This window comes from Anomalospiza imberbis, chromosome 1 (genome assembly GCF_031753505.1).
Source record: "Anomalospiza imberbis isolate Cuckoo-Finch-1a 21T00152 chromosome 1, ASM3175350v1, whole genome shotgun sequence".
NCBI lineage: Eukaryota > Metazoa > Chordata > Aves > Passeriformes > Viduidae > Anomalospiza > Anomalospiza imberbis.
In genome coordinates this window covers 69794419-69810918 of record NC_089681.1, presented here as the reverse complement: position 1 = coordinate 69810918, position 16500 = coordinate 69794419, and the positions used below count along the sequence as shown (strand labels likewise).

Here is a 16500-nt window from a genome sequence, read left to right as displayed (position 1 = left end):
ACATTACTTTGAAGGGGTAATTCTTTGACTAATGTGAGCCGCAAAATTGCTACAGGGTGGCCGTTAATAAAAGACATTTGGCACTACCTCAGCATTCATCGTCTAAACCTACACATTTCTAGGGGCTTTGCAGATAAAGTTTCAGGTTTTGCTAATCTGGTGCTACTATCATGGTTTTTAAGCAACTGGTTAAGTCAAATGTCCTCCACATTGTGATGAAGACTGTGGGCCTATGAGGGTGAAAGGCCTATTTTTTAAAATTATGCTTCCTCCAAAATACATTTAATTACATTGGTATGAAGCTTCATCACAGTATGAACCCTGAAAGATCACATGTCCTGTTACAGTCTAGTTCTGCCACCACCCAAACTTGTGGTCTTCGCTTTCCTAACACATTAAAAATTGCTTGTAAGGGACAAACTCTTTATTCTGTTCTGAGGAAATGAAGTATAGATGAACATTTGTAAACTGGTTTTGTATTTCAGTGTTTAGTTTGTGTAAATATACTTAGTGCCTGTTTCTTTAGACAACTGACCTAGATGTATTCTGTTACTACATCAAGACCTGAGATTCTGTGGTGATACTCCAGCTGATTTAATATTTTCATTTTGATGGCCAAAGCCATCTTGGAGAAAAGGTGCAGTATTTCATAGCACATGCATGTAAAAAAAAGGAAGCTAGTCCTGGTCAGTGTGCTATTACATCAGAGAAGTTGTATACTTGGGAAGTGCTTGGTAATCTGCATTTGGTTGGTACAAATGGGATGAACTTGACACACGAGCAACACAGCCTCAGCCCTGCTTTGAGCTTCCTACAACAAAAACTAGAAGCACAGATGTCAACCTGTTCAGTTCAATAGGTCAGTCTGTCTTCAAGTGGCATTGCTGTTGAAGTGACCAGAAATGTGTCCTTTCAGTTTATCTGATAGGCTCCACTCAGTCTCCTCTACACACTTCCTGGAACAGACTTTTCCCCCACCCCACCCAAGTTAATCTGCATTATTATCAGAACTTCTACTGAACTGTAGCAGTGATACAAGGTGAGAAAAAGAGCTGGAGTCCATGATAAACAACTCACAGGCATAGCCCAAAATTCCCAAACAGAGAATCACTACAACTGACAGGTGGACCCCTGTATCAGAGGGCCCGCTCTGATTTTGCATTTAGTGCTATGTTTTACTGTTCCACTTTTAATTCACTCATATTAAGGAAAATCAATGCATGTTAACAAAAAAATCTAGGTACAAAACGGCAGTAATGATTTCTTCTAACCCTCACATATTTCAGAGCCCTAATACATTCTCTCCTGCTTCAATTTTCTTTAGTAAGGTGTACAGTAATTCTGGAACTCGAACAATGAAGTGTATAGGTAGGGAGGGATTCTTTCAGTGTCCAGGCACATACAGTCATGTGAATGTCTTCACCATTATTATGTTTATGTCCAATACATAGATCTCTGTCCCCATCCTAAATTGATGATAGTTAAGTATGGAACAGAACATAGGGGGAATACCACATTTTATAAAAAAGGTTAGATATACTTATAGTAGCAAATGAAATAATGGGACCAATTGAAATTTCATAGACTGCTTAAATATTGACTACAACGTGCTTTAAATATTAGCAGTATGGTGCAGCAGGAACCACTTTCAAATGTCAAATCAAGAAAGTCTTATGGCAAATTGTCATACCACTGCCTCCAGTGAGAACACAAATATTTTGTGCAAATAGCTGTTTAAAGTTATGTGTAAGCACACATTTTATTTGGAGTATACTTGGCTATGTGTGTGAAGTGAAAAATGAGGTGGAGGTTCCTTACAAAGTGGGACGTCGAAGACCAACGCAATGATAAATATGCAGCTGGCTTCAAAAATTTGATCTTGTCCTCAGTCTGTCCAATGGTAAAACAATGAATTGGTTCTGCAAACCAAGCTCTTTTGGAAAGTACTATTAGGCAAAATACGGGGAGGAAAAAAAACATAGCTCACTAAATGAAGGAGCTCCTCTCTTTTGGTGGGCTTCAAGACTACCACCTAGAGCATTAAGTCAGCAAGGATGTATTGTACAAGAAATAATGTCTTCTAGAAACACATAATTCTGACTGCTCTTTAACTGTATTTCTCTTCACACTATGTATTTATTCACCATTGTTTCATACTTATACTAGCAATTTTATATCTAAAGGAACAAGTACAGACCATCAGATGACTGATGATAACTTCAACCAGGCTGCAGACAGATTACTACCTTGATCTGACAGTCTCCAAAATACAGGAAAGCATGTAAGCTACAGAGGAGCTAGAAATAAGCAGCCAAATAATAAAAAATTCAAACTTCAACCAAAACTGGTGGAAGCACGAAAGTTGGTATTTAAACTTTATTGAATATGCATACTTAAGACCCCAAATTCAATAAACTGGATGATGTTGTCTCCTGTTAAATTAACTAATTTATTCCCTTTTCTGTCCTCATCCTTTCAAATATGTGAAATCTGTATAATTACATTTTTTAAAATTCTTTAAATATTTTTTTTGTCTGTTGGCTTTACACCCCCAAAGGCTGCATTACTTCTCACACTGATCTACTGTGTGGCCTACAGGGGACAACCCTGAGACCATCCCTGTGGAACCAAGTTTGGTGGCTGCTGAAGCCCCAACCTGCACACCCCGCTTCTCTGGGGGCCCGCTTTGTGCTTCAGTGTGAGACAGAGGTCCAAGGCAGGCAGGTCCCCACGTATATAAATGCAGCCTGATAAGTATCTTGCTCTTTTCCCATCATTGTTAATTACCAAGTTATTTGTGTGTAAACAGAAGCTTTTGATTTCCTAATCAGCCTCCTGCCCGATTCATTCAGAGATGTCACACACCAGAGTTTGACAGCACAATTAGTCACCATGGAAGCTATTGTGATGTCACAAACACTGAATTGTGGCATCATTGAATGAATCTGGCAGGAGAAGGATGTTGGTTACAAAGGAGAAGGCTTCTGTTTACACAATACCTTGGTAATCAGCAATGATGGGAAAGAGAATATAGAAAAAGAGAGCCTGGTAGTTTAATGAGCATTGATAAAACTGAAAATTTGTAAAGGTTTTTAGAAGTGCATGTGGCGTATTAAGCTACGAAGATAAAGATTCTGTAATTTATACCTTAATTCTTCACCTCATCCTATGTCCTCAGAATTTAAAGTATATCACAGATGCAGACCAGTGAGTGTTTCATGTTAATTTTTTCATATATTTCTACATCAGGAGAGATAATAAAACCATTATCTAATCAGGGTATCCTACGTGTTTGGGTTTTTTTAAGTGTTAGTCTGCAGAGCAGTGAATTTATTAGTGTTTAACAATAATGGTTTAGGGCATCACATTTCCAGCAAATTATTTCCTTTTTTATTCATAAGGGTTCTGAATTACATTTTTAGACATAAAACCCCCTCTGTTAGCTACAGATAGCATTCACAATTCCAGTGCTGGCGACTGCAGCTTATGATTTGCCTTCCTCTGTTTTCTAGAAAAAACATTCCCCATAAAGTGTATCGGCTAATACTCCAAATGCTACACTTTTTAAAGCGTTATTGTATGCCATGGAGAATTATAGATAGCATTATCTGAGCGGTACGCTGTTGCAAGCTGCACAGCAGAACCCTGTAACTAATCAGTGCCACAAAATAACAGGAAAAACAAGACTGAATAACATGAGATCCTTTCAGGTACTGTAATTAAACCAATTCACGGTGTTATTTAATTCCCCACGGTTCTTCCTCTTGCTGCCTTCTTGAAACTGTAACCATGACACCTTAATTTCAATCAGGTGGAGGAGCTGCTGCCTGGAGAGCAGATACCACCGCTGGTCCAGAAATTGCCCATGGATTTGCGGGTGGTGCCACCATTTTTTCCCTGCCTGAAGTCAAGTTTAGCTAACCCCCTCCCCCACCTCAGCATGTCTAGCTTTCATAAGCATTACTGTAGGTATGTAAGGCTGAGTCTGTTCACCCAGGTCTCCCAGCTGGTGATGAGCTGAGCTGTTTCATAGGACCGTACTCTAAGGATCAAGCTTAATTTGCCTAAGCTGTTTATTTGCAATAGCTTCAGACACAGCAAGGTAGCAACAGAGCGCTAGCGTGAAGATTAGACAATTCTTCTTCTTTTTATAACAAAAAAAAAACAGAGGATGGGAAATAAGGGAAGGACTTTAAATGGCTTAAATGCTTAACACATCAAATTGTAATACACAGAAAGCACGTATGTGACTTCAGCTAATTGTACAAATAAAAGCAGTGGAAAAGAAAACGTTCCGACTGGAAGCACATTTATATGAATTACACGTTTTATGTTCCCAGGTAACCATGCCACCCCTTTGACCATTCCCTACCTAATCCTAGGTGAGGGTGATGCTCCACTAGAGTCCAGCTGTTATCATCCACACAATGACTTTTGTAAACGAGCAGCTGACAGAGGTCCCTGGCTGTCATGTCTGCTAGAATCTCGACCACTTTGCTTGTTCCATCTTCACTAAAGACTTTTACATCCTGCAACATAAAGGGTACACTTACAGATCAACAGCTCTGAACATAGGCAAACCACACAGCTACTGTAGAAAAGCATCATCCTCTTGGTGTGAGGGTTTCCAAGCACCTTGGCAGCCAGGACAAATGAAATGGATGGCTCACTTTATAACACTTTCTCTCGATGCCCCCTAGACCTATTTCCCCTCCCCCCTCCCCAACACCTCCCTGCACTAAACAAAGATTTAGCAGGGTTAATATGACCACATACACAGGAAAAGTGAGAGAGCAGGTTCTGTATAAAGCTGTGTAAGGTAAGCAAACGTGAAACACTGTCGAGAGAGTACTTTGGCAACAGTGGGCGAGAGAAATCACATCCAGTCAAACACACAGTTTTCATTGCGATCCCATCAGAGGCCTCTGAACATTCACAGAGGAGCAGGCCAAGACCCCAAAGATTAAAAATGGCTCTCTTGTTCCCCACTAACTTTTGATTGTTTCATATGGGGAAGTCCCACTTGCAGTTTGCCGGCAAATCAATTACCTAGCACAGTCCACACATTTCTCTCCCTGCCCTGACTTCTCTTTTGATCCTAGCTTGAAAGTAGTTTGAAACCAAATGTGCATACGCTGCACATCCTAAATATCAATGGGGATGAGAGAACAAGTCAAGAACCTTCTCCCCCATCTCCTGAATTATACAGATGCTTTCTCCCGTTTGCATTGTTCTGCTCAAGCAAGAGACACTTCCCGCAAAATTATTTCTCCGGGCAAATGTGCAGGTCCCAGATTTAAAACAGCTCCGTGTTTTAAAAGCTCCGCATCCTAGCGAGAGAAGGAGAGTCTAACAAAAACCTAAAGGGTAATTCGATATGGAAAATCTTACCTCAACGGCACGTAAAAGGCAGCAGTCGGAAGAACAAGATGGCATTTTAAATGGGGATTGCCTCTTGAGAGTTAGTTCTCTGCCTCCGCCGACCCTCTGCAGCCTGCGGCTGGGCGCCTGGGGTGCCGGCGGCGTCAGGGGCGGCCGTACCCTACCTGTCACGTAGCCCCTGCTATGGGGACTGTTTCTGGGGAGGGAAACAACTCTGCCAGAGCTCCACTCAAAGGGTTACACGCAATCTTTGCGGTAGTGAATCAAACCACACTGTGCAGACCAATCCTAGCCCTCCCTCCGACTGATGTAATCATTTCCCACACACTATCAGACTTCCAAATTATTCCCGCCTCCCCCACCTCCCCCCCCCCCCAAAGAAAAAAAAGGAATTACAAAGGAAATGTGTTTTTTTTTTACGACGACCTCGGGGCGCTGGAGACCCCTGGGGCGGCGGCGGGGCGGGGTGTGGGGAGCCCGGCACGCGTGTACTGCTGCCCCGGCGCCGGTGCCGGTCCCGCCCGCAGCCCGGCCTGCCCGCGCTGATGTCATCGCCCGCAACTTGGGCACTTGAACTTCTCCGCCGCCGCTCCCCGCTCCGCGCTCCCCGCCCGGCCTGACCCGCGCCCGGTCCGGCTCCGCTCCGGGCCCCGGCGGTGCCACCGCGCCGGGGGACAGCGAGCACGGCCGGCGCCGCCCCCACCCCCCGCTCCCCGGTGCCCCGGCTACGCACAAATTCGAGCCCAGTGAGGGAGGAGTTAAAGCCTCATCCAGCCTAAGTGACTCAAACCCGCGCGTTCAGGAAACGGCTTCATCTGACAGCAGGGATGAGCCAGCTCTTTCAGAAGTGGGCTCTGGAAAGGAGAGAAGGGGAATCCCGGTTGCTCTGGGGAAGGCATGCGTGCTGTGCAATGTTACGGCTGCGCTCCTGCCAACGCTTAGCCAAGCCAGAGGCATCCTCATACACGCAGGAATTTGTTGGGCGTGGGGGTGCCCCCGTTTTCTGTCCTGCGGGCAAGTCTCTGTTGTGTCGCTAGCGCCGTGTCGCAGCAGAGTCCCGCATCACACCCGCAGCGGTCCCGGCCCGCTCCGCCACTCGGCAGCGCGCCCGTGGGACGGGGGGACACGAGCGAATCGATGCCCGAGACACGCAGCAGGCATCGCACCGGAGTGTGCGAGTGGGGAGCGCAGCTCTCGTGCCCACTCCCAGGATGGGCAAGCACACCGAAAAGCCAGTATGCAACAAGACAGAAAGTAGCTATTTTGGTTGTTTTAGTGGGGAATGGCAGGGACTAACACCCGCTTGATATTTTTTTTTTCTTCTACTTTTTATAGTATAGCCATAGATTGGACCAAAAAGTTGGCGGTGAAATAATTCCTTTCTACTTTCAGCTTACTCTGTGCATGTAACTGCACTTTCTGTATTGAAACCTAAACTATTTTGGATGGATTTCCTGCCTCGGGAACCAACCTGGTGACATCATTCATTCATTAGTCACGAGAAGCACAGCCCTCTGCTCTGCCTCAGCTTTCACAGGGGAGCCCGAACCAGGAATACGCCACAGCAATCGCCACTTTCTCAACACCTGGAGGACAAACTCCGCCTCTTTTCCTTTCCTGCTGGGAACAAGGCAGTGATACAGACAGCACCTGATCACCGTCAGTGCCAAGTCCCAGAAGAAAGGCAAAACTGTTTTACTGAGGCTGCCTCTCCACCCGCGCAGGTGGAAAAGAGAGAGCTGTAAGCCAACCATCACACTTTTCTTTCTCCCAAGCACTGAAAGCCTTATTGCCATGTGGCCACTGGAAGAAAGCTGCAGCTGTCTTTTATGCTCATTCATGCTGTGCTCTCTCAGTATGAAGTAAAGGGGTCAGGGGTACGTGTCCCACCCTCCCCCTCCTTGCCCAGAGTCTGAGCTGATGCTGATGCCAGCCCCCGTGAAGTACCCCAGCATTTCAAACTATTGCATACCCAACACTGCAATTTGGTGTACTACTGCTGTAATGCACAGTAGTAGTGCATTACTCCGGAGAGCCAGGCCCTGGAGGCAGCACCCACTATCCCCACACCACAGCCACTATGGGACTTGGGTTACAAACATGGATATGTTCATTCATGGGACCAGCCAGCCCTTGGGGTGTTAACAGGGCCCTTAAGGCCCAGGGACTGGAGTGCAATGGGTGGGCAGTGTGAACGCAGCGATCAGCAAGTTAACTTCACTGACTATTAATAGTGCTGTGTATGCCATCAAGGACAGTGCAAGGCCATGTATCACCACTGACATCACAGATATAAAACAGTGCATAAGGAGGGGATGTATTGGCCTGAGCTGAACCCTGCCCCAGGGGACAGGAGAGAGGCAGAAGTGAGATGAAACCCTGTGCATCTGCAGAGGCAAGAGGGCATCAGTCCCTAAGAGGCTTACATGAAAGGTAAGGGGATTTTATGCCCCCACACAACGCTGCAGAGTTATGAAGTATAACCACAAATATGAAACCAGCTTGACAAAGCTTCACCTCCAACTTTCTGACAGTTTCTGTGACAAAAGATGCAGATAACAGTATTCCTGTATCACAGAGGGGACTGAATTTAAAGTCAATTGGTCAAATCCAAGTCTCTTACTTTTCCTCTCTTTCTTTTTTCCGAAGGAAGCACCTCCCACTTTAAGGGCTCCCTATTCAAACTTCGTCCAGCAGAAACACTGTTCCATTTCCAAAACTGATTTAGGGCTTATTATCTACAAAGGAAAACGAAGCAAGATTCACTCAAATAAAATACTCTAATAATGAAAACACTTAGCCTGATGAGAGGTTCAAAAAGTTAGTCTGACACTTTTGCACTGCATCCCTCTGAGAAATGCAGTGAAATGCAACAGCAGACTGCCTGCAACAGTGATTTACAAAAGGCCCTAATTACGTCAGCAGCACAAGGCACCTTCTATTCAAAATTAAGGTTAAGAATGCTAAGCCAAGCAGAGCACTATATTGGCTGAACATTCAGTGCTTTACAGCGCAAAGGAGCAGATAACAGACTGCACCATTGTTCTGGGAAGAAGTCTTCCCCCAAGCTTTTCTTTTCTTTTTTCTAAAGACAAAAAGACTTTAAAAATTAAAAATTTAAAAGAACATTAATATTCATCACTTCAGAGGTTTCATATAATGGGTCGCATATCTTGAGTATCTTCATGGCTGTTTCATCTTCCAGCCTCAGTTCCTCAACCTCCCACAGTATTTTGTTTGTATCAAGTAATGCAAATATTTTAGGAATGTGAAGGGAAAAAAAAAACCAACACAAAAACCAGAAAACCTGAACAGTCATGTGATGGTCACATAATTTCTTCTCCACTTCTTATGCTATTTCTTTCATTTTTCTTCAAAACAAAACCTATGACTATACACAATGATCACAGAAATTCACTCTTTCACATGATGTTATGCTAAAAATCTTCAGTGGGAAACATTTACATTTACATTCTACAATCTGAAATTAAACAGCGTAATTTATATCAGTGCAGACCAACCCATGTTATCCTGGGTTATGACTCCAAATATAAGAAGGAAGCACCAGTTATCAGAAGGCCCTCTGACTGAAATCTAATAGATCAAAGGTGTCAGTATACTAGTTCTTTTAGCGTTTCCCTTTATAAGAGATGTAGATCAGAGACTTCACAGAAAGCTATTGAAGTACACTGAGAAGTCATTACTAAGAGCTGCACAAACAGAAAATCAGTCCAGCAAGTTTTGACTTCCATCCTCCAATTTCACTCATCAAGAGTGGTCAGACATGATAATCATACAATCAGTGAGGTAAATAGAAGGAAAATGGAACTGAAATGTATGCATGTACCTTGTGCAACCAGAAGCAGCTATTCACTGCAGAAGGCACCTATGTAACAGGCAGTACTTGCTGTTTTCACTGGAACCCTGTTTTGATGAGATCTTTTTTTCTAAAAGCTTTTTATAATCAAAGCTTATCAGCTCACAAGAGCAGAGTCAGAGTCACTGGAGGAATGAGGAAGCTTTCAATTAGGATCGGTCAACTCAAAGCTGCTGAAGACTCGAGCTCAGCCTGCAGGCTACCCTTGAACTGCTATTTGCCTGGTTGAAAAAGCAACAAATAAAGGAAGGTTTTGCTTCCTAAAGTTACAAACCTTTGAAAAAGAAAGGCCTCCAAGCATACTCTGTGCACACGTGACAGGCAAGCAACTCAGTCGACCACATCTACATGCTGGAGCACCAGCCAGTCCCCCTTTACTTGCCCAGCAGCATTAAGGCAGCTTTATAAGACATGGGAAATTCAAATGCTGCAATGAAATAAATATATAGGTCAACCCTATGGCTCTTTTTGCCTTCTCTGTTGCACTGCTCCTGCAGGAAAATAGCCTTTCAGACAAAGAGCAATGGTAACAGCAATACATCGTGGATAAAATCACTTATACACAAGGCATCAGATAGTACTTCCCTATAAAAGAAAAAAAAAAACAAAACAACCCTGTGAGGTATTTGATCATAGCATTTTTCCCCCCCTACATATACACATAAAACCCTTGGAAATGCTGAGGTTAAGGTTCTCATAGCAACATTAACTCTCTCCTCTGGCATACACTATATTTAGGTACACATTTAAAAGCCTATGAACAACAAATGAGAACAACTGTTGTACGATCAAGATCTTAGTCTATGACTTTCATATTCAGAACAGTAACCTCAAAACAAAATCCCACAAACACCTGCGTTAGTTGGCTGTGTTTCAAAATGCTCATTCTGTCCCCCTTCACTGGGCTACTGAATTTTAAACCCATTTCCAAGGGTCAGAGGAATAACCTGACCTGAAGGGGAATCATATAATCTTATGTTCAGTGCTCATCAAAACCAATACTGAAGTCATAAACTCCATGAGGGTTGTACCAGCAAGAGAGGTTTTGGGAATCAAAGAGACGGGCAGGGCAGGATTAGTGCTGGGTTCAAGTCAGCATTGGTATTCAGAGGGTTAGCTTTTCTGAAGCCATCATGTATGAACATCCAGTCACACATGCACCCAGTATTTTTTGAGAGTTACATTCCTTGTGAAAGTAAGGGAGAGAGATGGAGCAACTTAACGTCTAAAGCACATGACAAAAGCTCCTGATTCTGGACTTATGATGGACGCCGTAAGCTACGTTGGCTGAATTCAGGCCACTGTGGTGATTAATCAAGCAAATGTCTCTCTGCACTATTTACATCACGGTTTAACCCCAGCCAGCAGCTTAGCCCCACACAGCTGCTCACTTACTGCCCCCAGTGGGATGGGGGAGAGAATTGGAGGGAATAAAGTTAGAAAACTGATGGGCTGAGATAAAGACAGTTTAATCAGGAAAGCAAAAGCCAGGCACACGAGCAAGGCAAAACATGAAATTCATTCCCTGCTTTCCCTGGGCAGGCAGGTGTTCAGCCATCACCAGGAAAGCCCATCATGAGCAACGGTGATCTGGGAAGATAAAAACCATTACTTCCCCTCCTTGCCCCCATCCTTCTTCTTCCTCCAGTTTCATAGGCTAAGCATGATACTAAATGGTGCAGGATTTCCCCTGGGTTAGCTGGAGTCAGCTGTCCCAACTGTGCCCCCTTGAACCTCTTGTATTCTTCTCCCTTCCTTGCTGGAGGGATGGGGTGAGGACCAGAAAAGACCTTGGCTCTGTAAGCACTGCTGAGCAGTGACTAAAACATCTCTGGAATTATCAACACTGCTTTCATCACAAATCCGAAACATGGCCCCATACCAGCTACTATGAAGAAAATTGACTCTACCCCAGTCAAAACTAGCGCAATTACACACTGCAATTGTTGACATTTGAGCTTAAAGAAATAAGCAAAGTGTGTTACGTTGCATGTATACAAAGCACATTTAAAGGAACATATAAAATGAGCACATCTGGGGTACAACTAAAGTTTAAAATAGAAATATTGTAATAACAAGCCAAAGCTTTTCCTCCTCTAATTCAAAACAGCACGTGAAAATTATTATTTGTTATGAAAGCACTGAATTATCTGCTTCTATCTTCTCAAAACTTAAAGCATTTCTTAAATCTAAAAGTATTGCTCTCTGTATAGGTTTAGCATTTTTCAGCAACTGCATTGAAGCATCTTCAAAAATCTCAGCTATTTACATACAACTGTGCAGAGCACATTTTCAAGACATAACCACTGCCTGCATGAAAAAAAGATTTATTTCAACGTGTGTGCACATACTTAGAGGCTGAAGGTTTGGAAACTGTAAGCTGCTACCCTGTAATTTCCATATTTTAAAAATAAATAGCAGAATGCAGTTTTAAGTGATACATACCTACATACAGACAACACATCAATTTTGTGAAAGTATTCCCAAAAGCTGTTTCAACTCTTTCTCACTTTGGTTTAATGTTCAGATGTTCAGATGGATCATTTGACCTGTTTGACATTTTCACATCTTCCCACTCAATTCCTCATTTGCCTCTCATTTTTAGGTAAAAGAAAGGAGAAAGACTTTTTCAATCCTTCTAAGAGTAACAATAGGCCTTTTATGAATTTTGCTGAAGCTTCAGGGTATTTGCAGAATGCTGGAAGAGAGAAAGCTTGGGAAGCAGTTTGTATAGGCTTCGACAGTCTGCACCAGCAGGAAGGGAGTGCAGCAACAGCCAGTTCACTCAGTCTTGGATCTGGGGGTCCAGACTGTTCCAGCATTTTCTGTTAGTTTTGAGTCTAAGTCTGTAAATGTGCTCCCTTCTCTCCACACAGCTCCTCCTAACAGCAATTGCTTTTTATGCAAAAATCCTTTCTGGTTTCAAGATCTTTTACATACATTAAAAAAGACAGTTAAAGACACTGTTACACTCCTTTGATTATGTAATGAAAAGCATTAAATTATTTTGCTGGCATTAACCTTTATCTTTCATATATTTTATTGTGCAATTTATCCCAAGATAGCTTGCAATTCTCCTCAGCTGCGCTTACAGAATGTATTATTTATTGTCTGAATTTGCTCCAAGAGCAAGGTTTAGTACAAAACTTCTTGCAAACACACAATTTAAATCACTAAAAACCTTAGAAAGGGCAATATAAAGAAAAACCATAATAATTTCTTGATTAAATCCTTAAGTAACCAAGCTAGTTACTGAGTATTTTAAATTGCTTTGCCATTATAAATTACTCTGTAGAAAAGGAATTATTACCACATCTTCCTTGCTGCACAGGCTTCCAACCACAAGAACCACACTAATTTGAAGCTTGGCAGAGGTGCAACAAGGCTCCAGGGAAAAGCTTCCCATTGGATTTAGGAAAATGGTACAGGTCCCCAAGACTTGGATGGCTCCTTCTTTCCCAGTAAAACACTGTGACAACAGCAGCTGAGGCCCTTGTCATCTAGGGCCCAGGCCACCCTATGAGCCAAAAACCCATTCTAGCACAGGGCTCAGCAATGTGCAGTTGGCTTCTCACTTTGATTTATAATTATCCAAGCAGAACTTCTGTGTGGTTAGACCACAAACTCCCCCTTCCTTTGCATGTTTTTCTCAGGAGAGAGGAGCAGAAAGGTTGCGGAGCGGACAACAGGAACACCTTTAAGGGCTGCACACCACCTAGACCTGGCTTCAGCATGCTATTTACATCTACAGGTCCAGCCACATATTACTAGGAAAGGGACCAGAGACTGCCTTCAAAGGTGTTTCTGGAGACTGAGGACTGGTATTTGAAAAATGCATGCATTTTTGATGCTTGGAAAAACCTTTGGGGTGGTGACTGTCTCTTATGTGATAAAATGGGACCTTGGGATTTTGATTGTGGTTGATGTAGTAACAGAAACAGAACAAAAACAGCAGTCCAACAATAGGGGACAATGCCAAATAAACTGTATTTGGAATGTCCAGACACAACAAAACAAACACGTTATTTTAAGAATTAGTAGTTATGAAATTTGTCTTGAACAAATGCAATCCAATTTACCTAGTCTGGTAGCAGAGGAATCTAAGCTAGCATTAAGATGTAGGGCTGAACAGAAATTAAACTTAGAATGCAATACAGGGTAAGACAAAGATAGACCCTCTTCCCACTCCTGTGTCTTCCTCCATCCTCCCAAAAAAGTAATCACAAGGAGTAAAAAAGCCAAGGATTTAAGGACTTGTGAATATGTTCCCCAGTGCTTGCAAGAGCACAGTTCCTAAGGTTTCCTCTGCATCCCTGAGGGCTAAAATGAATTAAAAAAAATTAATGAAAACAAGTTCTTAGCTGAAACCCCAGCTCCTAGATGTGCTAGCAATGACTTCAGCAGCATGAAAAGAGTTTTCAGACACAGATACAGTGATGCACTAGATTAAAAAAAAAAATCAGTTATCTATCTTTACAGGAGTTCCTTTATTCCTCACACACACATGGACAGACACATTCTGATGAAGTAATGACATCCCAGAACAGGAAGTTACACCAAAATGCCAGGAGAGAGGGGGAAGCTAGAAAGCAAAAGAAAAGAAGCTTTTTAAGAAAAACCTCTATGAATTCAACATGCAAAGTTTGATAAGAGAAGAATCAAGTATGATATGTCACATGGAGACAAAATACAAGGACTACAACCAACCTAAGTGTGAAAATACGAAGATGAGAACAACTTACGACTGTGAAAAAGATAACGGGAGCTCCTGGAAGAAAAAGGCAAAACATGAAGAAAGACTCCTAGTGAAAACTGGCTGCGACCTACGGGCACTCAAGGAATGATGTTCATTTAAAGAATAAACATCCTATGAAATTTATGGCTTCCATGCACAGAAAATCCCAAAGCGCACTTGGGAATACAAATTTCCCGCACTCTGCCAGCATTGGGCACAAGGCACAATCGGTTTTTCCAAGCGGGCTGAGTTCGTACTGCTCTGACAGTAGCAGCAGGGTGCTTTATAAGGAGAGGGTGACAGGCTTAACTCCAGCAGTATGGCAGAGCATCCCTAATGCCTGGCCGTCAGCTGCCGCTGCACCGTACAGTATTCAGCAATATTGCTTAACTTCCCGTCTCCCAAGCTACTGGCTCTGGAAACCGGTGATTCCAAGCAGCGAGTATCAGCTAATTGTTGCTGCCTGCAACAATCAGTATGTTTTATGGGTCAGTTTGTCACATGCACATAATAAATGCTTTTAACAGAGCTGCTCTCATTGGGCAGGGAGGGGATTTCTGCGCAACTGTGTAAGCATCGATTGTGTGGCCAGAATTAACCCCCTGCAGATCTCTACCCAGGAAAAGTTATGTCAATGGAAGAAGACAGCTTATGTTATCCTCTCCCCAAGGAATGTGCAATTCTCATTTCAGTGATTTCTTTAATAGGAAGAAAACTGTTTTGTAAAACTGCTCTGCTGTTTAATTTTTTGTAAATTTAAGTATCATAAGAAAATAATGGTGTGATATAGCAGAAGTTTCCAGGGCCGATGTAAGAACTAGGGTTATGGCACCACGATTAAGCTGGATATTATCTCTTGAATGCAGCTAGTCCCATGCAAATCTCACTTTCTTCCAACCTGCAAAGAATTATTCATTTTCAGTGGAAAAGAGTGAGAAAAATATTGGTATAAATCCAAAAACAATAATACAAGAGATTTATTAGCATACAGTCTCTAATTACCCCACCCCAAAATAATTAATGTAGAGATCCAAGGTACCAAGAAATTTTTCGTATCTCTCACTTCACTGCTGCATCCATCTATCCGTGCACACTACAGGAAGACCAACTCTCAAGTTTAAGTCCACAGCAAACATCTCAAACTTATCTATTTCCAAGTTCCCTCTCCAGGGCTTGCTTGAGACTACTTTGCACACCCCTTCCTCCAAGCAGGGGCACCAGAAACAAAAAAACAAACACAAAAAATCCCACACAACCCAACCCTTTGCTCAGCTTACAGGGACAAATTCCCTGCTGCCATGGTTACCACTCCAACTTCTCCTGTGGAACTGGAAATAAAAAAAAAAAATTAAAAGAAAAAAAAAAAAACCTTCCCTGAGAACAGACGGCTATATGTTAGCTCTCCCTCCCCTCACTCATCATTGTTAGCCACTAAATCAGCTACATCTGGCATATTTAATTTGGACTAAATAAAATGTCACTAATTAAAAAGATGCCGAACAAGCAATCCATGACATTATAGAAACAGCTTGGTATTGAGCCTATTATGAACTGAAAGGAATCAACCGGTTTTTACCAAAAGCTGAGAAACAAAGGTAACTAAATGGTCCTCTATACAATCCTACTCAAAACAACGTCCTCCAGCTCTCCCCTATCATCTACATGTACTGAAGTTTCCAGGCATTAATTCCTGGAGCAGCAGTGGCTCAAAAGTGAAGTAGTTAGCTCATTATAGATTGTATTATATGGGTTGAAGTCTGCAGCATTTATGCCAACTTTTAAAAAGAAGGTTACTTTGCTAAAGTGACATTCAGCAGGCACACACACAAGTTGCTTTAAAGGACCCATGGCCACATAGCAGATGAACAGTAATAGCCTCTCCTCTCTTATGTTCTCCCCAGTTCTCAGCAGCCTGATTTGAAGTATCACAAATTGCTCCATCCTTCCTCTCTTCAGCCTGCTCCTGAAGATTAACATGTCAGCTCTCTGCATCTCCTGCTGCAGGTCACAGTGCAGAGATGTGAGTGCTGCTTTGTACCAACACCTACTCCAGAGCAGCTCTTCTTACCCTGACATCAACACACCCTCCCCACCCAGTCCTTCCCATCATACAACACGTGTCTTTCTCCTTTGCAGGTACATCATTATCAGTATTCCACTGTTGCTTATCAAACAGATTTCAGTGCGAAGCTGCACTGAATCATATAAACCTCTTTTCACAGTCCTTAAATGGTTTCCATCATCTTTTTTGCCAACTGGTAATCTTTCATTCTATCCCTTGTGACTAGTTGAATAAGCATTTGAGTGACGTTATTTTTTTGTGCCTCTCAGGCTGAGGATTTCCCAAGAGAACAGATTATCTTATAAGTGCTCTGGTCCAGGTTCTCATCATTTATAAATCAGACAACAGGCTCCTCTGTTTTTACTGATATATGACATAGAACACATGTTTAGGTATGCTTTGATTCCCATAGTTCAATTTCAGTACTATTCATAATCAAATAAG

The 16500-nt window shown here is 42.6% G+C and overlaps 1 protein-coding gene and 1 long non-coding RNA gene across 12 annotated transcripts in view; one reads left to right on the top strand and one right to left on the bottom strand.

The window, feature by feature from the left end:
• Positions 1-16500, bottom strand: part of GRB10 (growth factor receptor bound protein 10) — a 146476-nt gene that overhangs the window by 19737 nt on the left and 110239 nt on the right. For all 11 annotated transcript variants that reach the window (XR_011000859.1, XM_068195917.1, XM_068195926.1 and 8 more), the window contains one exon: positions 4373-4529. Coding sequence is in view for 10 of the 11 variants with exons in the window: in XM_068195917.1 (XP_068052018.1) it covers positions 4373-4529 (157 nt within the window). In the remaining variant the exon portion in view is untranslated. The remainder of the gene's footprint in view (positions 1-4372; positions 4530-16500) is intronic.
• LOC137477200 (uncharacterized) lies at positions 1555-4290 on the top strand. The gene is made up of 3 exons (XR_011000874.1): positions 1555-3207; positions 3513-3710; positions 3812-4290. It is a non-coding gene; the product is annotated as an uncharacterized lncRNA (long non-coding RNA).